We start from the raw sequence: 26,412 nt of genomic DNA, 5'->3' as shown, positions 1-26,412 counted from the left end.
TTTATTAATTAATACTTTGGTGCACCTCTTCTTACGTTAGTGCTGTCTGATAAGGCAAAATAAGGCAAAATGCATCAGAACGTGTTCTGACTGGTCTAAAGTGATGACAGTGTGTGTAGTTATACACACTGGATTAACATTTAAAGGTGCAGTGTGTAAGATTTAGTGGCATCTAGTGGTGAGGTTGCAGATTGCAACCTCCCTCACCCTTCCCTTTCCAAACGTGTAGTAGAACCTACAGTGGCCATCGGGTTTTGCTTCTTCATGTTTTGGCTTATTTGACGACAAGGATTCACTCTGCCTCGCTTCTTTTGTGCTAATAAATAAGTATAATCCTTCATTTGTCAGAATTTGGGTTCTCAAACGTCTCACAGTATGGTTAGCCAGCACAGAAATGAACATTTCTGTTAATAGATTCTCCTAAATCTTACAGACTGCACCTTTAATGGGATTATACACTAATGAACACATGGTTTTGTATACTATAGTCCATGTATGCTAATAGATTCACTTAAATCTTACACACTGCACCTTTAACAGGTGATTATACACTAATGAACACATGGTTTTGTATACTATAGTCCATGTATGCTAATAGATTCACTCAAATCTTACACACTGCACCTTTAACAGATGATTATACACTGATAAAAACATGGTTTTGTATACTAAATTCCCTTTCTGCTAATAGATCCCCCTAAATCTTACACACTGCATCTTTAACAGGTGATTATGCACCAATAAAAACATGGCTTTGCATACTAAATTTAATTTCTGCTAATAGATCCCCTAAATCTTACACACTGCACCTTTAACAGGGGATTATACACTAATGAACACATGGTTTTGTATACTAAATTCAATTTCTGCTAATAGATCCCCCTAAATCTTACACACTGCACCTTTAATAGGTGATTATACACTAATGAACACATGGTTTTGTATACTAAATTCAATTTCTGCTAATAGATCCCCCTAAATCTTACACACTGCATCTTTAACAGGTGATTATGCACCAATAAAAACATGGCTTTGCATACTAAATTTAATTTCTGCTAATAGATCCCCTAAATCTTACACACTGCACCTTTAACAGGGGATTATACACTAATGAACACAAGGTTTTGCATACTAAATTCCATTTCTGCTAATAGATCCCCTAAATCTTACACACTGCACCTTTAACAGGGGATTATACACTAATGAACACATGGTTTTGTATACTACATTCAATTTCTGCTAATAGATCCCCTAAATCTTACACACTGCACCTTTAACAGGGGATTATACACTAATGAACACATGGTTTTGTATACTACATTCAATTTCTGCTAATAGATCCCCTAAATCTTACACACTGCACCTTTAACAGGCGATTATACACTAATGAACACATGGTTTTGCATACTAAATTCAATTTCTGCTAATAGATCCCCCTAAATCTTACACACTGCACCTTTAAAAGTGAGAGTAAGGTGGTTTGGAGTAAATAGAAGGTTGGTTATATAGAAAAGAATCTCATCCCCCCCACTGTTAGGGTGGAGAATCTGTGATGTCTGGGGCTCTTTTTCCTCCAAAGGCCCTGGGAACCTTGCTAGGATACATGGCATCATGGACTCAGTGGAGTACCAGGAGATTTTAAATAAAACGTCTGGCTGCCTGAGCCAAGAAGCTAAAACTGGGTTGTAGTCAGATCTTCCAGCAGAAAAACTTAAATCCAAATCCACATAAAAATGATTCAGTGACCACAGAATCAAGCATTGGACACGGCCATCCCATTACCAGCTTTTATAGACCACTACATTTACCATCACTGTGCAGTGAATACCCTGTGATTTCATATTGCTGTGTGTGAGAGTTGTAGATGTGTATTCTCCACATGCTTTTGGTGGCGTATCGTTTGTGGTAAACAACAGAAAATGTGAAGCTTAATAGCTGCATGCTCATGTTTTTACATGCCCATGTTGAGATGTAAGCCTGGCTCAAACGCATACAAAACACTGTGAGGAGAGATATCAAAAGAAGATATTAAAGCAATAAGCCATGCTAAGCTGTGCCTTACTGCAATATTATCACATGATAAAATCACAATAACGTGTGTGTGCTTTTATAAAACGGCGGCCAACATAAAATATGATAAGACACATAATTTTACTAAAATAATTAAGTTATTATTAATAATAACCAACATAAACAAGCATTCCACCAAGAAATGTAGTTCCTTTTGAGTATGGTCTCGATGCCAAGCAACCATGGACCCCTGAATGAGGAGAACGTTCGGTCGCCCCTCAGTGTACACCGCGGTCATTTCATGAACTTTTAAACTTTTTGTCGTATAACAGTGAACATATGATAACACAGCACTGTTTAATGCAAAAACCTTCGCTTTATAAGTACTTTTTGGTCACTAAATTACAACCGAGAGTCTTATTTAGCGACTAGCTAGCGCCCCTCTTCTCACGCTGGGGCTGAATCTCAAACACCTCCCTGCTCCCTACGTAGTGCACTACATAGGAATTTACATACTGGGTTCTGCAGCCCAACAGAGCAGAATACAGCTAAGAAACAGTCATTTGGGTCTCAGACTCATCCACACTCGATAAATGATGCACTGTTTGGCTGTAGAGGCTAGAATTTCTAAACTTTCATAGCTAGAACACTGTTTAGGGAGTACGGAGCCGTTTGGGATTCAGCCTGGGTTGGACGCGACTTCTGACTGAAACACGAACATCTGAAGTGCATAATCCATTCAGTCTCATTCCTCCTCTTCTTTACTTTTACATTGCCATTTTACAGTGAATCGTACCGTAAATGCTTTAATTAAAGCTTGTAACATTAATGATGAGGTTGTTTAGCATGTTTGCTCTCTTTTAGCCTGTTAGCTGGCTGACCAGCCTAGTTCTACTTAAGAAAATAAGCTGTCAGCCTCTCAGTTTAAACAAAACACGGGGTCTTCTTCATCGGTGCACTCGGTGGTCCATCCGAGCAGCATTAGAGTCAAAGATTATTCCATTAACAGCAGAAGGATTTCCCTGACGTGGTGCAGTGATACAGAGTTCAGTTGCTGTGAGGCGGTCATAGGTGTGTATAGTGTGGATTTTACAGCCAATCAGATTTTAGGACCGGGACTATCCATTTTATAATAGAGCTTTTTCTACATTAAAAAAGGTTAAATAGCTTTAGTCCTGAAAATGAACTTGTGACTGTGGATAATACCCGGTTTTGGTACCTCTGTGACAGTGAAAAAAAGTGGATCAGCCTGATTTTAGCCAATACTCGATTCATTAATTATCCCTGTATCAACTCTGATCCACTGGATTGTGTTGGAACATGCAGATCATAGAAATTTAATACTCAAGATATGAACACTGATGGGTTAAAACTATATATATATATTGTCAGGACAAAACCTTGTATCTCCGTTTTTGACATTTTTCAGTTTTTGACATAATTTGAAAATACCTGCTACCCTTTACACTGTATGTACATTTCTTGATGACTGGACAAAAAGAAATGACCCAAAATGACTTGGTAAAAAGTCTAGTTTTCTCCTGTGAAGTTATCCTTTTGGAGATACGAGGTTTTGTTCCAACAACAGCGATACATATATATATATATATATGTCTTTCTCTCTATCTGTCTCCATCTGTCTCTCTCTCGGTGGATCTCTCTCTATTACTCTTGTCCGTTCATCCTATCTGTGGTCCTTCTGTAAACATTCTGTACAGATGGACAAACAAACTGGACATGCCCACTCTCTCTCTTCATCAGCACATGGACACTGACATGTTAAATCTGGTCATTGACCTGATTAAGTGAGATGAGTGGGTATAGATAGAAGATACAAACATACTGGGTGAAGTTAACCCAAAGCACTGTACTTACCAATTGGTCTATTTCTGAGAAAGACCCATTAAATATGTGGAATTGTCTAAATATGAAATAACCTCACGGTAACATGAAAAATGCATCGAGTGCTTGTGCAGCGGCCTCATTTCTCAATTAGCTCCATGCTGCATGCAGAAAGGCTTCATCATAGCAGTATGCCTTACGCAGCACAGTGCTCTGTATTCACTTTGAACGTGATTAACGTGAGTAAAAAAAACAAGACGGAGTACTTAAATCTGATTCTAAGAACATCTTTTGTGACTTTACACTACTTATCATTGTTATTATCATCATTCCAGCCCATCTTGTGTCCTGCTGCGCTGGCCAGTGGCCTGTTAGACGCGGCGTTTGCCAAAGTGGAGTAAGATATTATAGTGTACTCCTATACGAGGGTGAGCTGGGTGCGCAGCTTGTTGGTTGGTCACCAAATAAGAAATTCCCAGCTTGCCTCGGACACAGAAGTCCAGGTGTCCGTCCTCGAGCAGCGCAGAATGGTGGCCAGCTCAGCCTTAGCTCTGGCGGTGCGCCAGCACAATCTGTCGAGGATAGATGATATTTTTTGTCGAGGCAGTGAGCACAATAGCAAACGGCATTAAAAAAAAGTGTGAGAGGATTTTTAGATTCCTTCACATGCCTCCGAGCATCTCAGAACACAGTGTTGCCACCTTTGTTGAGGCGGCTGGAGTGAGATTTTCGGTTCTGCATGGAAGTGTGTGTTACATATGGAGAAGAATGTGGAGAAACGTGAAGTGCAGTGCACACGTGACATTACTTTTCCACAGTGTTATGCGGAATATTTGAGAAAATGAAAAACAAAACCTCTGTTATACCATCGCTTGACCGAAAAGCAATGCAGATTCACATTTAAAAATGAAATGTAGCATTGGTGTCAGAGTTGCAGGCAGTCTACCTTGAAATGTATTGAAGGCAGAGCTATAGTGCTTTCTACCATGCAGTACTTAACGGTAAATCAATGTAGTGGATCACTTGCTTAGTTTCGGAGCGTTTTCCGCATGTTGCTGTTTCAATGCCTTCTTCTGTGTGCACTGCATTTCACCGTTTTGGTTGAATTTCAATAAGGAAAATACATTTGATGTATAAAAAAGAGGTCAAACGATGTGAAAACAGTGTAATAGATAGATAGATAGATAGATAGATAGACAGACAGACAGATAGATAGATAGAACTTTATTGCTCCTGAAGGGAAATTGCAGTGTTTCGGTAGCAAGACATATAATTGCACATAAACCTACATATATTATGCAGAAAAATAGAAAATAGAAATAAATCTACACATAAGTTAGAGTACAAGAGAAATAAAATAAAAGTATATCTATTTGCATATTTACATGGCATATGAGACAGATTTGTTGTATTTACATGACAGCTGGCACTGAGTGGTATGAGGTAAATTAAAAGCACAGATTATAGACATTACTAACTCAATATTACAACATAATACAATATTACAGTTGTAATATTACAAATATAATATAATACAATATTGCGTCAATATTACAGTGTAAAGTGCGCAGTGAGAGTCATTACAGTAGTAGTTATGCTATATTGCACAGTGTGTATTAATCAGAGAGGAGATACAGTGATGAGGTTCAGCTCAGTTCAGACAGCAGGAGATCAGTACCGTCTCTGCAGTGAGGAGACTGGCTGTAGAGCCGTATATCAGTGGGTTAGAAAGATCTCAAACAGCCTCTTTAACACAGCGCAGCTGTAACAGTCTGACCTGAATCTGCTTCTCTGTTTATCCAGTGTAGCATGCAGAGGGTGTGAGGTGTTGTCCAATATGCTTGTTGACCATCCTCTGTGGTTCTGCCACAACCTCCAAATAGTATAGGGGTATAGGGGTATGGGGGTATAGGGGTATAGGGGTATGGGGGTATAGGGGTATAGGGGTATAGGGGTATAGGGGGTATGGGGTATAGGGGTATAGGGGTATAGGGGTATGGGGGTATAGGGGTATAGGGGTATAGGGGTATGGGGGTATAGGGGTATGGGGGTATAGGGGTATGGGGGTTTTGCTTTTCATTTTGGCACATATTCTGCATGTCTGCATCTGTGGAAAAGTAGTGGTGTTATGATTGCATTTAATGAGGCAAATCTGTTTAAAGTGATGCTACAGCACAGTGGAAAGCAATATTGCACGGCTATTTTACGGCTGTACGGTTCATTATATTTCAAGGTGAATTTTGCTCAGTTGTGACAAATTCTGCATTTCATTTTTAAATGCATATCCTCATGCCTTGTTTTTCAGTAAAGAGGTCAAGCGACAATGTAATGGAGGTTTTGTTTTTCATTTTGGCACATATTCTGCACATCACTATAGAAGAGTAACATCATTTGTGCGCTGCATTTCACGTTTGTCCACTGTAGTGATTGCTCTTCAATTTGGCACAAGCTCCTCTCCATATGTTACACTGCTTAGAACACTAATTTGAACCACAGCTCGTTGTCATTAGCATGTAGACCCTTGGTTCTCAATCCAATTCGCTTATCGTTCACACAGGAGAGGAAAGGTTTAAGAGGTTTGTGTTTTGTCACAGTTGTGCAAACGTCTTTTTTGTGGCCACAAGTCTTTTACTGAAGGACAGCAAAGTATCGTAGCATTTGTTGCAAATGATTAGGAGACAGAGTTAAACCGAACAGGGATCAAAACCAAGAGGTGCTTCGCATCTACAAATACGTAATGTGGGCTTATTTTATATTTGCCGTTTGGGCATTTTGTACTTTCTGTGGTCTTGGATTTTGTGAATCTTGTGGCTGTCATTCACAAACACTTGAGTTCCTTTTGCCTACCTGATGGACCACAACTACTATAAATGGGTCGTTGTCCATTCAGAGTGGGAATTAAGGTGGATACATTTTTTAAAAATCTGTTTCTTTCATCCCAAAACTAAATAATCTTAATATGTCCATTAACATCTCCTATTATCATATATGCAAATAGGAGAGCTTAATTCCAAACATATTTTACAGTCACTGGTGTTGTATGAATGTGGTGTGACACCAGTGACGGTGACTCCAGTGACAATCTGGTTAAAACGGAGGATTTTCGTAAACTGGCTGACTCATTGGTGGTCAGGTGACCTTGTGCAACTATTTAAGATAAGTAATATAAATGATATTTGGCATTATTTTGACCAAATTTTAATTACCCAGCCATTAAAGCACAGAACACTGGTGACACATAGAACTTATGTGCTGCCTGATATACAGAATTATGAATAAATTAATGAAATATAATGATCAAGTGTGACTCGCCTTCTCACGCCTCGAGATGCTTCATCTCTGATGATCCCTCGACCCAAAGAAGCAGTTTAATAGAGATGAAAATACTGTTCAAATGTAAAATAAGAGTCCTGATAATACCAGTGATCAAAATCTCTGTGACAAATGAATTTATTTTTTAAATAAAATACATATTTTTAAAATGTAGTGTAACGTTAATGATATAAAAAGTAAACATGAATCTGTTTTAAACAAATTCCAAAGTTACACCTCTTAAAAATATTGTTTTATATTAAAAATGGTTTTTCAAATGTTGAAAAATAGTTTTGTGATGAGCTGTTTTACAGATGCAGAGCGAATATGAAACAGGATAAAAAAGAAAAATCGGAGAATCATAAGGGAAAAGGAGTATTTCATCTTACCCCAACTGCGTGCCTAATATTTTAAGCATCTTTTTAAGCCCTGCAATCTTTGTGACATGGTTCCCCACTCCAAACACCAGAACTTGCACAGCTAAGATTGAGGAGAAAAGTTGGGCGGTTAGTAAATATTGTTCAATATTGGACACAGAATAGTAACTGACTATAACTGAACTACTTACGTTAAGCAAATATTTTATGGCAAATTTAGCCACCACTACCGTTCGGCAATACAGTAATGCAATATACTGTTAGAAAGCTTGAAATCTCAGGATTTGATTCTCGTAAAACCATTTTATGATCTGTTATTCATATCAGTTACGATCGTCTCATTTGCAGCATGAAGCACAGAATAAGCCAATGTCAGAAAATCTGTGTGTCCTCACCTTCAGAGCCTCGCCGCTGTCCACGGAGACACCATAATCCAAAATGTGGTCTGATAACATGGCAGAGATCAGTTCAGAGATCTGTGAGTTGGGCGGAAATAAACTCCTCCATTCTAGGCTCTGTTACTCTGTGTCAGTAATTCATTCAATTGTTCTGATGGTTGTGAAGAAACTTGAGAGTGTTTCCTTTCAAAAGAGACCAAGATACTGACTGTAGCCCAAAGTATGTGGTAACAGAGCTCCTTTTACTTTGAGTTGGGCGACAGGTTAATTGTGAGATTTCTCTAATGCTCATTATTGAGTGGCATATCGCTGCGCTAAAGAGAGGCTCCAAATAAAACCCCAGTCTGCTTCCCTTTGGACCATCCTGGCATTAAAGGTCACCAGGCATGACGGAGTGTACGGAGCAGTCATACCTGCTCAACCTGATTTGAAAACCCTCTCTGAGAAGGCTTTCTGGGCTCATCCGGACGTCATTGTTTATGCCTAATAAACATGTGCAGCCTCAGGGCTAACTTGAACTACATTTCCTGATTTAATTAATCATCTTTTATTAGATTTGATGCATTGTTTATGAAGATCCCAGCGCAGAGTTAGGACTCTTGGCAGTGCGTGTTTGATGGATACCCTGAGGAGGAGGCCTGGCCTGTGGCATTTATTGTTAAAGTGGAGTCAAGCTCTTAGCTGCCTTTGCTGCTTTGCCCTCTGAAGTCCTCAGTGATGTATATGCCTTGAAATGCCTCTTCTTATTTTTCCTTTAACTATTTCTAACTCACGGCTAAGGAAACAAACCAGAAATAGCAAAATGCTGCTGCTTGTTTTGTCAAATAGGTTCAAATTGACTCATTTCATTCATCTTTGAGCAGCAGAACAAAGTAAAGGAAGCATTTTGGCCTACAGGATGTTTTACAGGGACGCTAGGAAACAGCTGCAGAAGACAGTGTGACATTATTGACCTGGTCAATACGTCACTGCCAAGGCTAGTCACTGTTCACCTTTTGACAAGTCATGGTTTGCCTGCTTACAGTGGCAACATTTCTTTATAAGACTGGGGTAGCTGTTAGCATAATAAGTCAGTTCAATTCAAATCAGCGTTATAACCATGAATTTATCAGGTTTAATATTGCCAAAGCATCATTTGTTCCTGAACATGCAGTACTGTGAAAATTCAGAGACCATTCGTTGGTTTAATTTCTAGTCAAACAGCCACTGAGTACAAGTTATTCATTTTTCAGCATCAAGACATCAACAGAAACATGGTTAACAGAAAACAGAACTAAATATAATTTTTTTCTGTATTTAGTGAGTCACTCTTTACCTTTATTGCAGCTTCCATTCTTTTCAGGAGACTCACTCCTCCAAAGTTCAGTCTTAAGCCGGGGTTACACTACCCGACTTTTGCCCCGATTTTAGCCCCCATTCTCAGTCTGGCTGAGTCTGTGCTGGTCGGCTCTAGTCGGTAGATTTACGGGTCAGTTGGAGAGAGAGTCGAGTCATGTTTGAAGGGCGCAGACTCAGATATTTGGCCTCCCGATCGCATTTCAGACCAGTTGGAGTTTATCAGACTTGTTTGATTTTTTTCGACCTGACTCTGAGTGTAATCTTGTATAAACTGATCAACGACTTAATCTGAACGGATTCCTGCAACAGCCAATGAAAACAGAGAACGTTAAAGAAGAAAATACAGCAAGTAAACAAAGAAAAAAGGCAAAAAGTCACTCACATGTGAGCTTTTTAATGAGCTGAGTTTACGGCACAATTGACTTTATGTACATTTAAAACTCCAAAAACACCAAACTGGTAAAATTTTTAAATCCATGATCCTCACTTTAACATGTTTACCTGCTGCTTCTTTACTGTGTCGGCACAAACGGCAGAGAAAACAGCAGCAGCAGCGAGACGCTCCGTTTGTTTATTTGGGTCTAGTAACGGGAGAGTGCGAGAGTTTGTGTGAGCTTGCGAGAGTTTGCGTGAGTTTAGTGGGCTCCATTCGGTTCAGCAACAGCTTACAAGTTATGTAGTGTGTGATCTCTCGTCGTTTACTGTGTGATCAAAAAAATTCTCTAAAAAACCAATCGTGTAAGAAACCCAAAGCCTTAAGAAGCTGGTTGATCATTTTCTGAAGTAATCAAACACATTCAGTGATGTTGAGGTCTGGACTCTGGGGCGGTCAGTCCATTGTCCAGCTTCTTTGTTTGATGTGTCCGTCTCCTTTTCTCAGTGAGGTTCTTCTTGATCAGCTACACATCCTTTCAGACCCACAGCGCTGAGTCGTCTTCTCACAGTGGAAGGATGGACAGAAACACCTATGGATGTTTTCAGATCTGAAGCAGCTTGATTTTCTCCTCTCTCTCAGAGATGAAAGCTTTAAGTGCTGTTTATCTGATGGGGGCAGTTTTGGGGTCTATCAGGTCCCATTTCCTCTGTATCTTCTAATCATATATTCACTTACTTTCTCCTGACTTTCCCCTTCTGCATGCAAGTGGATTAGTTTATATCTGATCTCCTTAGAAAGAGCTACTGAAATTGTATAATAAAGTATTTAAAGGATGTTTGGCTGTAAATGTAATAAACGAAGGGGGGTCTCTGACTTCAGTAAAGGTAATACAGATAGACTTAAAACCTCAAACATAGCAACAAGTTAATGAAATCAATCTTGGATACAGGAAAACTCAGGCTTTGGGTTTCGTTCGGCTTCTTTGCGTGTTGGTATTGGTTTCACAGGGGGTCACAGGGGAACATGTGAGGAGTTTGAAAGCTAACACTGCTGTAGCTTCTGTTGTCCTTTAGGACCCAGCGAGGCCAAACACTTCACAGCTCTGTCTGCTGAGCTGCAGCTCAGGCCTGCTGTTAGCCTCTATTACAGTGTCAGCATTTCTTAGTGTTAAACTGGGAGTTTGGCCAAAAATCAGCTTTACAGTCGGTCCCCCCGTTACTCTGAGTGTAGTCAATCAGCCAAGACATGTTTGGTGTCAGAAGTTTGCTTCTGATACCAGAAAAAAAAATGGCCCGCCACGTAGCTCCACCAAAAGAGCTTAGAGGGACGGTCCGAGCCCACGGGGAACTGGAGATGCGAAGCTTGGAGGTAAAAAAAATGGCCCGCCACGTAGCTCTGATCAGCACCAAACTCTGTCCACTTACAGTACTCCCCCTCATGATCCACCGAGCCGATTTTGGCCAGCTCTCACTGTTTTTAAGTTGCAGAGCTTTACACTTTCAGCCAAATTTCAAGCCCCAACTTTACACCCTAGATAGAGTCTCTCCTGCCCTGTAAAACAAGTCCACCCCTGACCCTCTAGCCCAAAGAGAACCAGAGATACAAACGGAGGAACATGTTAGCGACATTAGCCAAGTAGCTAGGCCAATGTAGCTAACATGTAGCTCACACCAAACTCTGTCCACTTAAAATACTCCCCCCTTATGATCCACCGAGCCGATTTTGGACAGCTCCCACTGGTTTTAAGTTGCAGAGCTTTACACTTTCAGCCAAATTCTGAGCCCCAAACTTTACACCCTGATCGAGCCTCTCCTGCCCCCTAAAACGAGCCCACGCCCGACCCTCTAGCCCAAAGAGGACCGGAGATACAAGTGGAGTATAATACTCCCCCCTTATGATCCACTGAGCTGTTTTTTGGACAGCCCCCATCGTTTTTTAAGTTCTGGAGCCTCAAGCTTTACACTTTCCTGCCAAATTCTGAGCCCCAAACTTTACACCCTGATAGAGCCCTCCTGCCCTTTCAAACAAGCCCACCCCCAACCCTCTAACCCACAGGGAACCGGAGACATAAGCATGTTAGCTGCTTGGCTAATGTAGCTAACACGTAATGGAAGCGTATTGTATAATGCTGTCTATGAAAATGGACCAAAGTTCGGCTGAAATCCACTCTAAAGATGCTACTTGGACAGTTTGAGCTATGTGATGGACTTCTATCCATTTTGTTTATTCATATATGTGGTTGGGTCAGTGTAGTGGCGAACAGCGCTGCCCTGGGGGTTTGATTCTCCACACTGTAGCAGTAAGAGTCCTCAGGCAAGACTGCTAATTCTACATCCTCCTACCTCTAACACACGATTAATAAATGAAAAAGTCATTCTGGAAAAAAGTGTCTGCCAAACGCATAAAAGGTTTCACAGGGGGTGCAGCTGAGGCTTTTTTTGGGTGGTTTGACGGTGCAGGAATATATCCAGGAAAAGCCTTATTCTGCTAATGTAGGACAATCCAATCAACTCTAATGGGTTTTACATCCAATGCCAGCGGGCCAGCAGAGCATTACAGTGAAATATAATGAGTGCGAGAGAACAAGAACAATATAGAGAAGGCCTGTCCACTTCTGCCCGTCTGAGCGAGCGCGAGCGTGTCGGAGTGTTAGCTCATGGTTTTGTTTGGTCGTTTTTGAAGGCCCTATCTGAGCCGAGCTGTGCGAGCGAGCGTGGACGTTGGTGTGTTTGCGTGTTTGGGCCAGAATGCAGCCCTGCGAGCGAAATGAAAAGAATGGTCACAGACGAATGAGTGAGCGAGCGAGCGAGAGAGCGAGCGAGAGAGAAGGAGAAATTGGGTCAGCGATCTAAATACCAAGTACGATGTCAACGCCAAATTACACACTCCACTGACGTCTCTCTCTCTCTTTCTCTCTCTCTCTTTCTCTCTCTCTCTGCCTCATTTCATAATCTGCATCCCTGAATTCCTTCCTTTCAGTCTCCAAGAATAAAACATTTTTCTTCTCTTTCAAATGCCAACTTTTCCCCCATTTCTCTGTTTCTCTACTTACAGAAACAGTCTTTCTTTTGTCATTAGGCTTCTCTCTCTCTCTCTTTCTCTGTCTCTGTGTCTCTCTCTCATTTTTACCTTTTCCATTCACACATATACACACTTTGAAGCTGCTGTTTGGTTGTTTGTGTGTGTGTGTGTGTGTGTGTGTGTGCATTTGCATGCATATGTATGTTAGGACCAGGCCTGTCAAACAATTCAAATCATTTATCACAATTAATTACATTATTTTGTGTCGTTAATTACTATTAATCACAGTTATAGATCGATAGACTCATTGTCCACTTTATCAGCTCCACTTACTATATAGGTGCACTTTGTAGTTCTACAGTTACAGACTGTAGTCCATCTGTTTCTCTGATACTTTGTTAGCCCCCTTTTACCCTGTTCTTCAGTGGTCAGGACCCCCATGGACCCTCACAGAGCAGGTACTATTTGGGTGGTGGGTCATTCTCAGCACTGCAGTAACACTGACGTGGTGGTGGTGTGTTAGTGTGTGTTGTGCTGGTCTGAGTGGATCAGACACAGCAGTGCTGCTGGAGTTTTTAAACACTGTGTCCACTCACTGTCGACTCTATTAGACACTCCTATCTTGTCAGTCCACCTTGTAGATGTAAAGTCGGAGACGATAGCTCATCTGCTGCTGCAAAGTTTGTGTTGGTCATCCTCTAGTCCTTCATCAGTGGTCACAGGACGCTGTTGGCTGGATATTTTTGGTTCTCAGTCCAGCAGCGACACTGAGGTGTTTAAACACAAAATGACCAATAATGATTTTAGCATTAAAATGATTTGAGTGGGTCAATTTTTTACAGAAATTATTTGGGCTATTTGGGTGACTATTGAGGTCTACTGTTTGTTAGCAACATAAGCCTCGTAGCTCCAGTTTCTAAACTAAATCAGCAAAATCTGGACTCTTAAATTGTCGTGGCTAATTGGCTACGTTTGGGGTAAAAGAAAAATTGGCTAAATATGATTTTTCACATCAATATAATGAATTAAATATTAATTAAATACAAAATAATTAATTATAGAAATAATTGTTGGTTTCAGCTGAACAGACAAAAAGAAACAAACCATCAGAGAATTATGGGAGATGAGGAAAGGAATCGAGTGGTACCTGATGAGCTCTGATTGGTGAATGATGCGAGCGGTGTGAGCCAGTAGGAGGCGTCGAGGTTAAAAGGTAGGCGGAGCCAGAGGAGCGTCAGGGAGGTTTTGTACCTGACGCAGAGCTTCTTTGTCACGTCTGTAGGAGAACACGTTGGATAATGTGATCCAACAGCATGAAAGATGGATGGAAAACATCTTCCTGTGTTTCTCTCCTTCTGTCTTCCTCTCCCTCTCACCTCTCGCGATGGTGTCGGAGAGAGAATCCCGGATTTGACAGACAAGTGAGAACATGGAAAGCCTTTTATCTTGAATCCCAACAGTCTTTCTCTTGCCACTGTTTTAACCAACTCTCTCTCTCTCTCTCTCTCTCTCTCTCTCTCCCCACCTCTTTGCCCTCCGTCGTCGCGCCCTCGCTCAATACTGAAAGTTAGGCTTGAAATGGTGTTACACTTGTTAGACAGGGCTGAGCTCTGGAGGCTGGAGGATGTGTGAGGAGTTTGAAAGCTAACACTGTTGTAGCTTCTGTAGTCCTTTAGGACCCACTGAGGCCAAACACCTCCACAGCTCTGTCTGCTGAGCTGCAGCCCAGGCCTGCTGTTAGCCTCTATTACAGTGTCAGCATTTCTCAGTGTTAAACTGAGAGTTGGGCCAAAAATCAGCTTCACAGTCGGTCCACCCCTTTACTCCAAATGATGTAGTCAGTCAGCTGAGACAAATAAAAAAATGGCCCGCTTTAGCTGATTTATCCCAAACTTTACTTTGTGTAGAGCTCATCCTGCCCTTTAAAACAAGCCCTGACCTTCTAGGCCACAGGGAACCGGAGATGTGGAGGTCAGAAGTAAAAAAATGGCCAGCCATGTAGGCCACTGAGCCGATTTTGGAGAGCTCCCACCATTTTTAAGTTCTGGAGCCTCAAACTTAACACTTTCAGCCGAATTTCGAGCCTTAAAACTCGACCATGCTTGAAATCTAAGGTCCCATACTTTACACCCTGATAGAGCCCCTCCAGCCCCAACCCTCTAGCCCAGAGGTCACTAATAGGCAGACCACGTTCCGAGTCCGGACCCAGACGCTGTCCTATGTGGACCTGGGCCTATAACCGATAAACTATAGAGAATTATTTAATTTCGATGGGGTTGTCCTATTTTTATCGGAAGCTCACAGACCAATCGCATGCGTCGTAAATATCACATGTGATGCTACTCAGCCAATCAGATCTGTGCATTACAGTGAGCACTGAGACTCGAGTGAGTGACACACACACAGAGGAAGGACGAAGCAACACAGGCATTTGGAGAAGTAAGTGAGCCAGATTAATGTAGCTAACGTGATGGAAGCCTATGCCATAAAGCTATATAAGTGGACAAAAGTTCAGCCAAAATTCACGCTTTTAGATGCTACTAGGACAGTTTTGAGCTTTTATCCACTTTGTTTATTTATATGTGTGGTTGGGTCAGTGTAGTGGCTAACAGCGCTGCCCTGCATGCAGCAGACAGGGGTTTGATTCTCCACACTATCACAGTAAGAGTCATTGGGCAAGACTGCTAATGCTACATCCTCCTACCTCTAACACATAATTTAAAAGTCATTCTGGAAAAGAGCGTCTGCTAAATACATAAAAAGTAATTATGTGCAAAAGTTTGGGCACCCCTGGCTAAATGACGTTTTGTTGATTTTCTAAGTGAAAAGGAGTAAAAAACCCTCCAGAGAGAAAACACTTCCACACATTTACTGTCTGTTTTGTTGAATTTTAAGTTATTGGGAAAAAGTGAAATGTGACCCGTGTAAAAGTTTTTGTATATTTTTTTTCCCAGTGTGCTAAATTTAGCAAATAAATGGAAACTGTGCACTGAAGATAACAGAAAATCTCCATGTTTAATCAACAAAACTTGTCATTTGAGCGGAGATGTTCCAACTTTTTCATACCATTTTATATCGTCACTGTGGGAACAAAACCTCTTATCTCTGAAATAATCACTTTACAGGAGAAGAAGAGAATTGATCTTAGCTTATGATGGAAGTTAATGGAAAGTGATTTTATCTGAATCTGGATCATTTCTACTGGTCCTTTCATCACGAAACTTTGATACAATGTAAAGAGCAGCTCACTTTTTCAAATTAAGTCAAAAAATTAAAAAGCAAAAAGTTAAAGATTTTGTTCCGACAGTGATGAAATAGGTACATTAGCGTCATAGCACATGTATACACACACATTATATATATACATATATATATATATATATTGTGGAAGTCCGAAAAGAGGCATTGAGCTGTTGCTATGATTTTCTGGGTCATTATCTTTAGATAATAACAACTTTGTTATCTTCAGATAACAAGAAAATTATTATCTCAGGATGACAATCCAGAAAATTCTAACTACCTTGTGGCCTCTCTGGACTCCCGTAATATATGTATATATTTCTTTGTCCTGTAGAGTTACTCTTCTGGAGATACGAGGTTCTCTTCTGACAGCGTATCTCCATTTTTGTCGTTTCTCAGTTTTTGACATAATTTGAAAATACATGTTGCTCTTTACATTGTGTGTAAATTTCATGATGAATGGACCAAAATAAATGGCCTGAAATTACTTGGAAAAAATTCTGGTTCCACTGACTTACATTAAAAGTAAAGTAGGTTTTTCCTTCTCCTGTAAAGTTACCATTTTGGAGATATGAGGTTTTCTTCTGACAACAGCGATATATATATATACATATCCTGCATTGATGAAGCTAGTGCTCATAATCTTACAAAATTTTTATTTTTTTAATCACACTTCAGGCCTGACACTTTAACCTGCTCCAAAGTATAATGTGCTCTAGTGTACGTGTGTAAATGTGGTTTTGTCTTTAGCATTGCTTCTTCCATGAGCTGAGCTTTATGCATCATTTAATCCCAGCACAGGCAGCAGGGAACAAAAAAATATCCTCAGTGCCAAATAAATGTAGACGCACTCGGAAGGTTTATTTGATACAGATCATTATGGAGATGGACTGCCTGTGCAGTCATTTACATTTCATTTGTCATGCCATAAAATGCATCACCTGGCTGACTCACATAAGACGGTTCCTACTTAGCCGTGTTTGCCGAGCCCCCTCTGAGTGTGCGGTGCTGACGCACAGGTAAAGCTGACATTTTTCTGAAAATGTTAACCACCCCTGTCAGATTTTCTCCTCATTACCTCTCTCTTTCTTTCCCATATCCTGTCATCCGCAGCCTGTCCGGTGGGCTTCTATAAGGCCGTCGCAGGTTCGGTCCCTTGCTCAGAGTGCCCAGCTAACAGCAGGACCGGCTTAGAGGCTTCGAAAGTGTGCGAGTGCCGCAGTGGGTTTTACCGAGCGCCTACTGATGCTAACAACACTGCCTGCACAGGTGAGCACCCCACAGTGGTGGAAACACATTTTAACCACCATGGGTGACATTTTATGGGGGGGGCAAGGGGGGGACTATTGCCTCCGCTAAAATGTTTGTCAGCTCACTTTAATTATGAAACATTGACGTTTGTCTAAACTCTCTACTATGTACAGAGACTTATCTCCATGACACTAGGGGGCAGTCTGCATACTGATGTGACACGTTTTTTTTAATGCAATGCAATGTACTATCAAAAGCACTGCACTACTAGAAGCTCAAGTTTGACTTATGCGCTCAAAACAACTACCGAGACCCACAACATCCATGGAAGAGGACAGGTGTTGTATCCGATTCAGTTCCCCCTCAAATTCCCGTTCCCCTTCACAAATCAAGCCCTCAGGCACGCATTGTGAAGGGGAGTGTGAATTTGAGGGGGAACTGAATCGGATACAACATTCTCAGCTCCAGAACACGCACTGAAGCGGACCTGCTGTTTGTTTGTTTGTCATCGCTATGGATTTCCCAAAGAGGAGACGAGTGCAGAGGTGTCCCTCTCAATAAAGAGCAGCGTCAACGATTAGCACTTATTAAAGCATCAAATCTAGGCGACAAATAAAAATAGGTTATGTACTTAGTATATAGTTGACTGAAATGGCTTGCCCCCCCATGTCTCAAATGTCGCCCATGACAACCAATAATGTACTTCAATATCTCCATTGTCCAGTTTTATTTTTGTACACAACTTGAGCTCATCAGCGTCACATTTTCTGAAAATTTCATGATGAACGGACCAATAAAAATGCTCCAAAATAGCTTCAAATAAAATCTCTTTACAGAAGATGGCAAAAACCTTTAACTTTTATTGTAAGTTAATGTAAAGTTACCATTTTGCGCATACATGCTTTTCTTTGGACATATATGGTATATTTTTCCCTTAAAAATCTATTTCTTTTGAGTGCAATAAAAACCTTGACCTTTACTTGAGTTTATATCTAATGAAGTATCCAGCTTAGCTGTTTTATTTTAACAACCGTTATAGGGTAAAAACAGAATCTCTGATTTTCACAATAACACATAAAAAACAGGAGCTTTTTATTAAACCTAAAGCTGTTCTATTCTGAATGCCTGTGAGCTAAAATGCTTATGATAGGGTTAGCATAGCTGTTCAATAAAGCTTTGATGTCTTCAATTTTATTCTGTCAAAACATGAGACATTTTGGACGTTAATTTCATTGTAACTTTTTTCTTTTTTTTGCAGCTTCTTAATTTTCTACTTAATTTTTTTTAAAGCTGTGGAAGTTGTACAGGATTAGCATATCGACTCATTTTATGCACTTTTTCATATTATTAAAAACATTGATTCCACACATTTTTACGAGTACTGTATTAACACTGTGTCTGCTCCATCCCCCCAGCCCCGCCCTCCGCCCCAGTATCTCTGACCTGGGAGTATGAGAGCACAGAGGGGGGCGTGTCACTGCGCTGGAGGCCCCCGCTGAACATGGGCGGGCGGAGCGAAGTGTGGTACGGCGTGGTGTGCCGAATCTGCCCCTCTGCCACAAACACACCCCCCAACGCCTGCTCCTGGTGCGGCGAGACCGTCACGTACACACCGTCCCAAACCGGCCTGAGGCAGAGCAAAGTCACCCTCAACAACCTGCTTACCCGAGTCACCTACCTTATACAGGTAAGCAGACGTATTAGCCACTGACCATAAGCACCCTCGGAACACACTGTAACGGCCAGTCCCAAACGGTGCCCCAAGACCTGCAGTCCTCCTCACCAAAGTCCACACTTTGGTGATGTCAGCAAGACGCAGACCTGTGTGGCAAGAGCCCTCGAGGATGATTGGTTTAAACGTACGCATTCGCAACAGACTTGGGTGACATACAGGCTCTATATGTGCTGTACCTGGAATATGAGTCATGCTCATTTTTTTAATAAGCTAATTTGCTTATTTGTGAGACCGTGCCTTCAACATGGTGGTGGTAGTATGAGGGAGAATTGATTGAGGGAGGGGGGAGAACTCCGAGAACCTGGGCAGCTTCTGCCTGTAGCTAGAAGGCCAGACCCTCCTCATAGCTGTAGTAGGCCTGGTGCAGGACTGAGGAGCAGGGAGGAGATGGGGTGGCGGTGGGGATTGCGAACACGTCGTCACAGGAACGGAAGGTGAGGATGTGAATTTACAGGGCGTTAGATTGAAAGAAGGAGGGGTTTCAGCCATGCTCCTCCCCTCAAACCTCAGTTATAACATAACTACATTTTAAAAATCTACAGTGGCTCAATTTAGATCACGAGCATAGAGGCCCAGTCACACCTGCGTATGTCAGTGAATTTCAACATGCTGCCCATGTTGCATGCAAACTACTAATAACCATATAGTTTACAAGAATTAAAAAGTGTAAATATATATTATATTTCCTGACAATAATTTTGGGAACAGAGTCGAATGGTAAAGCTTCACTCATGCAGTCAAATCATTTTTGGTGTGCAAGTTGAGAAAATAGAATGAGAACTCTGACTTGTCTTATGGTCAAAACTGACCAAAAAAAGTTTGACTACACACTTCTATGATCTACAAATAACTCAGCCAGTTTGCACTGTAGTCCGTGTAGTTACTAAATAATGAGTCATAGTGTGTAATAAAGGGATTTTAAGGGGTTAAACATCAATTATGATCCATTACACATTCCAAAATCAATGCAGGTTAATGGCCACTTACAGACTGAAGCATCTCAAAGCAGTGATGCATTAATTTAGGCTTTTTTAAAATAAATTTCTGACCCTGATTTGTAATATTCAGGAGACAGTGTTCTGCAAGCCGGCTCCTTCCCAACAAGCACTGTGTAGGTCCAAAGCCAAGCATAAAACGTGCAGCCATCCAAGCTGTAAAGCTTCAGAGAATAGCTGTTTACAAAAATGGGGCTTCTAATTTAATCTTCAAGGAGTCTAATGGCAGTGCAAGATTGCTATTTTAGAATTTTAACAAGCTATAAAAGAGTATTAGATGGAAATTCGCTCCTCATCACGTGCAGTGGGCCCATGAGAGATGTCCCCTCTGAACTGTTAGGTTAGCCCAGGGGTCGCAACCCAAATGTTAAGAAGAGCCATTTTGTCCTTTCAACAAAAATCAAACCACCTTGGGAGCCACAACATTGTATGTCCATTTTACCATCTTGGCTGTAAATGTGTCTCAGTATGTGCTGATGTACTAGTAAAGGCTCCAAAATATAATATAAACAAAAACTCAGACTTACTTTGCTCTGCTCTAAGCTTTAGCTCAGCTACAGCCGCTTTTCTCGCATCTCAGGCAGGAAACATTTCCTCAAAAGTGGAACAGTTTCTTGTAAAATGTCTCTCAGCATTCAACTTTTTACAAAGCTGAAGTCAGATTCTCATTCGGCAGCTTCTTGTTGGAATTGTCCCCTTCCACCTTAAATGATGCTGCAGTTACGTTCTGGCGCCTCAGGCACCATTTAAGGTGGAACAGGAAAATCAGAACAAGAAACTGACTTCAGCTTCATGCCTTTGTACTGTTTGACAGTTTCTGGTTGCAGATTAAACGTATCAGGAAACCAGCTGGAGTGATTATACATGCCAATAAGTCCATTCGTCTCCAAATTATCGTTGTTTGTCTTAAATCTCTCTCTTTGCCGTTTCGTTAGCTACTAGCTAGGCGAGACTGTTGTCTGCGTTGCTGTGGTGACCAGCAGTCTGCGCTGATCTTCAGGGTTAAAGGGTGAATTAGCAGTTCTACATTAACTCCAGAGTTTAGGACCATTCATTGTTAAAACTGTGTTAGAACGATCAGCAGAGCTTTATTTTAAAAGAGGGTTATTTTATTTTTACCTGAAAATCTAATTTGGCTGTGGAGCCACATGTTGCTGACTCCTGGGTTAGCCTCTAGTGTTCTCATCTGCATTATGTTCATCATATTACTTTATATTTTTGTCAGATGGAGGTTTTTAGAATGGGGTCCTGCTGTGGTAGTTGGTGAGTCCTGTTTAGCCTTAGAAAGGAGAAAAGAAAGTCTTCTGATTGGGTAATTTGGCAGTACCAAATTGTGTGTGTGTGTGTGTGTCTGTGTGTGTGTGTGTGTGTGTGTGTGTCATTACCAGGAAAAATCAAATGCCAAAATCTGCTGACATGATTCAGTTTAAAAGAATCAGCCTTCAGAAAAGCAGTGGGGTTATAAAATGAACAATTAGACTTTGATCCCTGAACAAAGTTTATTTAGTACAAAATGAGTTTGACATTTTCAGTAGATGTCAGACTAATCATCTGTGGAAAACCTTTTTTTTGCCGGATGTGCTGGGTGGGTGCGATATCAATGGGTTAGATAATGTTGCAAGAAAGGAGAGATACATGAAACTATGTTGTTTCTGCTTAACTGTTTCTGCTTTATCACTGTAATATTAAGTTTGAAGTAATGTTGCTGGCTTGCTAAATTCAATATGCACCAATCAGGCACTCACTGTCCACTTTATCAGCTCCACTGACCATATAGGAGCACTTTGTAGTTCTACATTTACAGACTGTAGTCCATCTGTTTCTCTGTGTACTTTGTTAGCCCCCTTTTACCCTGTTGTTCAGTGGTCAGGACCCCCTTGGACCCTCACAGAGCAGGTACTATTTGGGCGGTGGATCATTCTCAGCACTGCGGTAACACTGATGTGGTGGTGGTGTGTTAGTGTGTGTTGTGCTGGTCTGAGTGGATCAGACACAGCAGTGCTGTTGGAGTTTTTAAACACCTCAGTGTCGCTGCTGGACTGAGAACCAACAATATCTGTCCTGTGGGCAGCATCTTGTGACCACCGATGAAGGACTAGAGGATGACCAACACAAACTGTGCAGCAGCAGATGAGCTATCGTCTCTGACTTTACATCTACAAGGTGGAGCGACAAGGTAGGAGTGTCTAATAGAGTGGACAGTGAGTGGACACAGTGTTTAAAACGTATGATATTCCTGTGATTTTCATGTTTAGGTCAATGTGAACTCTGCAGTCACAGGACGAAAATAATGTTGTTGAATTAAAGGTAATAACTGGTTCTGATGAAGCTTATTTTGTCCACTTATACAACTATAACTATTGCTTTGAATGGAAAAAGGGTCAAATTTGAGCAAATAAGATGTGATTATTTATGGTGGGGACAAAATCTGGCTTCTGAAAACTTGGCCTGTTTTTGTACTATTTATGCTGATATAATGGACATGATTGCTGCTGCCTCTTTAGTCCACCTCATGGTCCTGTCTACCATAATGTTGACCCCTTTCTCACTTATCTAAAAGTGGGCTAGACGTCCGTGGCCGTGTGAAGAAAACACTGAAGTGTGGTGTTCATTTGCCAAGCCCATTTGCAGAAATGACCCTACTCATTTCTCTTGACAGTCAGATATAGCGGTTATTCCGTTTGTGTACAAGACCGGCTTGTTCTGCAAATTGTTTTCATTCGGGGTCTCAGAACATCACTGTGTTTGTTAATGAAAGCCAGTTTTAATGTGTTTTAGATGCTCAGCTCACTGATGCGGGTAAGCAAATGAGCGGTGTCCGGTCTAAATATGTTATACATTAACCCTGTGTGACACACCAGTCAGTAAATGAACAAAAGAACAAATAATTCAGGCCCTCAAGGCTGTTTTGTTTTTCCTTTAAATCCTTCTTACTTCTTTAACTTCTCCCAGATAGCAAAGTTATTCTGGCCCAGATCTGGCCCACATGCCACATGGATTGACGGCACTTGGACGGACCACTCCCGGTTGCTAGATGTGGGCCATGTACACACCAGACTAGGGCCACATGTCTGCCAAAGGTGAAGCACACAACTGGGCCTAATCCGGACCAGAAGATGACCATAAGATGTGGGTCGTATCTGGAACAGATCCGCACCAGACTCGTTAAAGATATCAAAATTATTCTGGCCCACATCTCCCCCATTTTCAACCGGCCCACTTGCCGTATGGATTGACAGCACTTGGGCAGACCTCTCCCGGTTGTGGGCCACATACATACCAGATTAGGACCACACTTCAGCCAAAAGTGAAGAAGAAAACTGGGCCTAATCCAGACAGAACAGACAGACCAAGGGACTATAGACAGGCTCATCAAAAAGAAGGTGAAATGCTTAATATTATGATAGACGAGAACTGAAACGAAGCTGGATTACATACAATATTAAGGTCTGTGTGTCTTTTATGTCCATAACTGTCCTTTGAAATCGTCGAGGTCTTCATGGCCCATGATTTTCATTCATGCAAGGACAGGGTATTTTTAAGCAGAGGGGGGGTCTTTCGCTCCTGTCCAATTCCAATGGCACAAAGAAGGTTCTCCAGAGTAAACAACCGTATAGTAAAGAAATCACTGTAGATTCTCATAAGGTTTCCAGTTTTTGCAGTATTTTTCACATTTTTAGTAGCGTATCTCAGCAGAAAAGCCAATCAGTCCATTATATAAATTTCCTGCACTGTTTCTTCCCCCTCAGGGATTGTTGGAGACTCTTTCCTCAACCATTTCCTGGTTATTGCTTTTTTTACTACCTGCTCATTTTGTAGTAAATATCCATCTGGCTTTTTCAGCCCAGTTGGCACATTTCCCGAATTTCTCTGAGCTGATTATTGACCTGCTCTCTGTTACCACATCTACACTCTTAGCAGAAAGGGTTCTTTGGCTTGTAACAATAGTGGAACACTTTTTGGTGCTATGTGGAGCCATCTACAGCGCATTCTCCATCAGTCTGAAGAACCCTTTCATGATGCATAGAACCCTTTCATGATTCTGTATAGAACCATTTTCTTCACTAAAGAACGCTTAACCTCTTATTGACCAGGGTATGTTTTGGTTTGTCCATCTGAATTTACACGACCAAATCGTAAGGCAGATTATTCAGTATCTGCATGAAATTACTGTACATTTTTATTTATTAATTAATTAATTAATTTTTTGTAAAAGTTCCTCTCAAATTAACAGAACATGTGTTTTATGATCACATATATTGCTATATGCTTACAATTTACTGCTGAAAGCCAAAAATCTTAGACGCTCTTTGTATTATTTTATAAAAGTAATTTTTACAGAGCAGATCACTGAAGAAACGCCATCTGTTTATAGTTTATAGCCCAGATTTGTGGAAAAGTTCAGCTTCTTTTATTATAAGGGTTTAAAATTACATCACCCATCTATCTGATTGGATAGAAGACAGTTACAGCTCTCATACGACCCCCACCTTTAGAATGTAGCTTATGAAATATGAAAGTTACGAAGAATATGACGAAGTGCGTTTTGGAGCCACCGGTGGTTCCAAGGTGTTGAAAAGGTTAAAGAGCGATAAATATTAGGACACTCCCAAAAAATGTGAAACTAACCAGCCACACATTCTCCAACACTGACCCCGTTCGTTTATTATGGGGCTTACGTGGCTAGACACGTTTCAGCTGTGCACGTAGGGTCGGTTGCTAAGTAACAGACACGACAGTTGTTTGTCGACTTCAATCGAGAAAGTTAAGAACTTGAAATAAGAAAAGATGCTGTAAGATAAGATAAGATTAATAAATTAAGATCAGTTTTGCTTCTGTAATACGAATTTGTGAAAAATCTTATCTTGACCTGTCAGATAGGAAGTTTGTGTAATACTACGACGGCGTTTTAGGGCCACTTTTAATAAAAATAAAAAAGTAGACTTTGAGAATAAAGTCGTAATATTTTGAGTAAAAAAAGTCGTAATATTTCGTGAAAAAAGTCGTAATATTTTGAGAAAAAAAGTTTGTAGCTTTGTATCTTTGTAATTTTTGGAGTTATAAAAAACCTTCAGATGTTTTTGGAGGTGAACTCCCACAGACCTGAAGCTGAGACGGTAGACTGTGTCCTGCATGTGTTTCTCCAGCCATCTTCAGTTAGCCTGCTGTTAGCTTCTTTCTCCTGCCTTGATTTAACATATACTGTGGAAAGACCTCTTTTTGCCATGTTTACAGATAACAGTGTGTCATACAGTGTCTGAAACCATGTGAGCTGGTCTGTTAGAGATACTGAACATCTCCACATGCTTTGAGGCGAGTGTGATTAAGGCGAGCAGCACGATGCTAACTGGTCGGCGGTTAACTTTGCTTGTTAGCTGCGTTAGCCTGGCCATTAGCTCTCCAAGAGTAAAGAAGCTTCTTGACTTCTGGAAGAACCAAACATGTCTTGACTGGTTTGGAGTGAGGGGGTGGGGGGAACTGTTCATTTTTGGTTGAACCATTGCTTTAAAGACGAAATGCAGAACATTATGTGGTGCAGCGCCGTCACCACAATCAAAAATAACCTGTACTGCAAACAGCAAAGCTTTTTCTGGATTATAAAATCATAACTACTGATTTGTGATTATATTTGATTGACAGGTTCAAGCAATGAACGACGTTTCTGGCCTCAGTCCCTTCCCACCGCAGTTTGCTAGTATCAACTTCACCACCAGCCAATCAGGTGAGAGAAGAGAGGTTTGTTTCTTGTAATGTGTATCTGTGTTAACGTCTTTCCATCAGCCTCGGCCTTTCTGAGGGCTTCTTAACCCGAATCAGTGTCGTCTTTAATACTCTGTACACTGTTAGAAATAAAGGTTCTGTTCAGGTATGTTTTTAGTTCATCAAGGTACAAACAGTGTAAATGTTCCCTCAAAGCTCCAACAGTGGTTCTAAGGTCTGATTGTGAACCTTAAATAAGTTTTTCCAGGTGAAAAGTTTGTATTTGTACCTTTTCATAACCGAATGTTTTAAAACAGAACAGTAAAATAAAAGCCTGGAGACGAGACGGGGTGTGTGGAGTCAGTACAGCTTAGAACATATCATTTCAGTGGATTATGGTTCAGTTATGTTCCCTGACTAAAGGTACTGAGATGAACCCTTGAGGGTCCCACCCCAGTGATGAGAGGGGAACTGACCCAGAGACAGTTTAGTACCTTTATTTCTGAGAGTTTAGTTTATTAGCGGCACAAATATTTGCAAGGAACTTTAGAGATAATCACCAAACATAGCAGCCTTTTTGAGCCTGTACACTTACAGAGATGCTTCTTAAGGGTTCCTTAGTGAGGGCAAATGGTTCTGTTTAGAACCTTGGGTTTTATATAAAACCATTTTAATGCTGAAATGGTTCTTTGCATGGTGAAATGTTTCTTCAGATTAATGTAGAAGTTGTTGTGTATGGTTTTATGTAGAACCTTTTTGAAAAGGGTTCTATGCTCTTATAAAAGATGGTTCTTCTAGGGTTTCTTTAATAAAGAAA

General features: G+C 40.9%; 1 protein-coding gene across 1 annotated transcript in view; it reads left to right on the top strand.

The window, feature by feature from the left end:
• The window catches only part of ephb6 (eph receptor B6), a 113,043-nt gene that overhangs the window by 61,092 nt on the left and 25,539 nt on the right, over window positions 1-26,412 (top strand). The window contains exons 6-8 of the mRNA XM_036595408.1: window positions 17,028-17,183; window positions 18,581-18,852; window positions 25,536-25,617. Coding sequence (XP_036451301.1) covers window positions 17,028-17,183; window positions 18,581-18,852; window positions 25,536-25,617 — 510 coding nt within the window. The remainder of the gene's footprint in view (window positions 1-17,027; window positions 17,184-18,580; window positions 18,853-25,535; window positions 25,618-26,412) is intronic.

This window comes from Colossoma macropomum, unplaced genomic scaffold, assembly GCF_904425465.1.
Source record: "Colossoma macropomum unplaced genomic scaffold, Colossoma_macropomum, whole genome shotgun sequence".
Classification (NCBI taxonomy): domain Eukaryota; kingdom Metazoa; phylum Chordata; class Actinopteri; order Characiformes; family Serrasalmidae; genus Colossoma; species Colossoma macropomum.
This window is presented reverse-complemented; position numbering and strand designations above follow the sequence as displayed.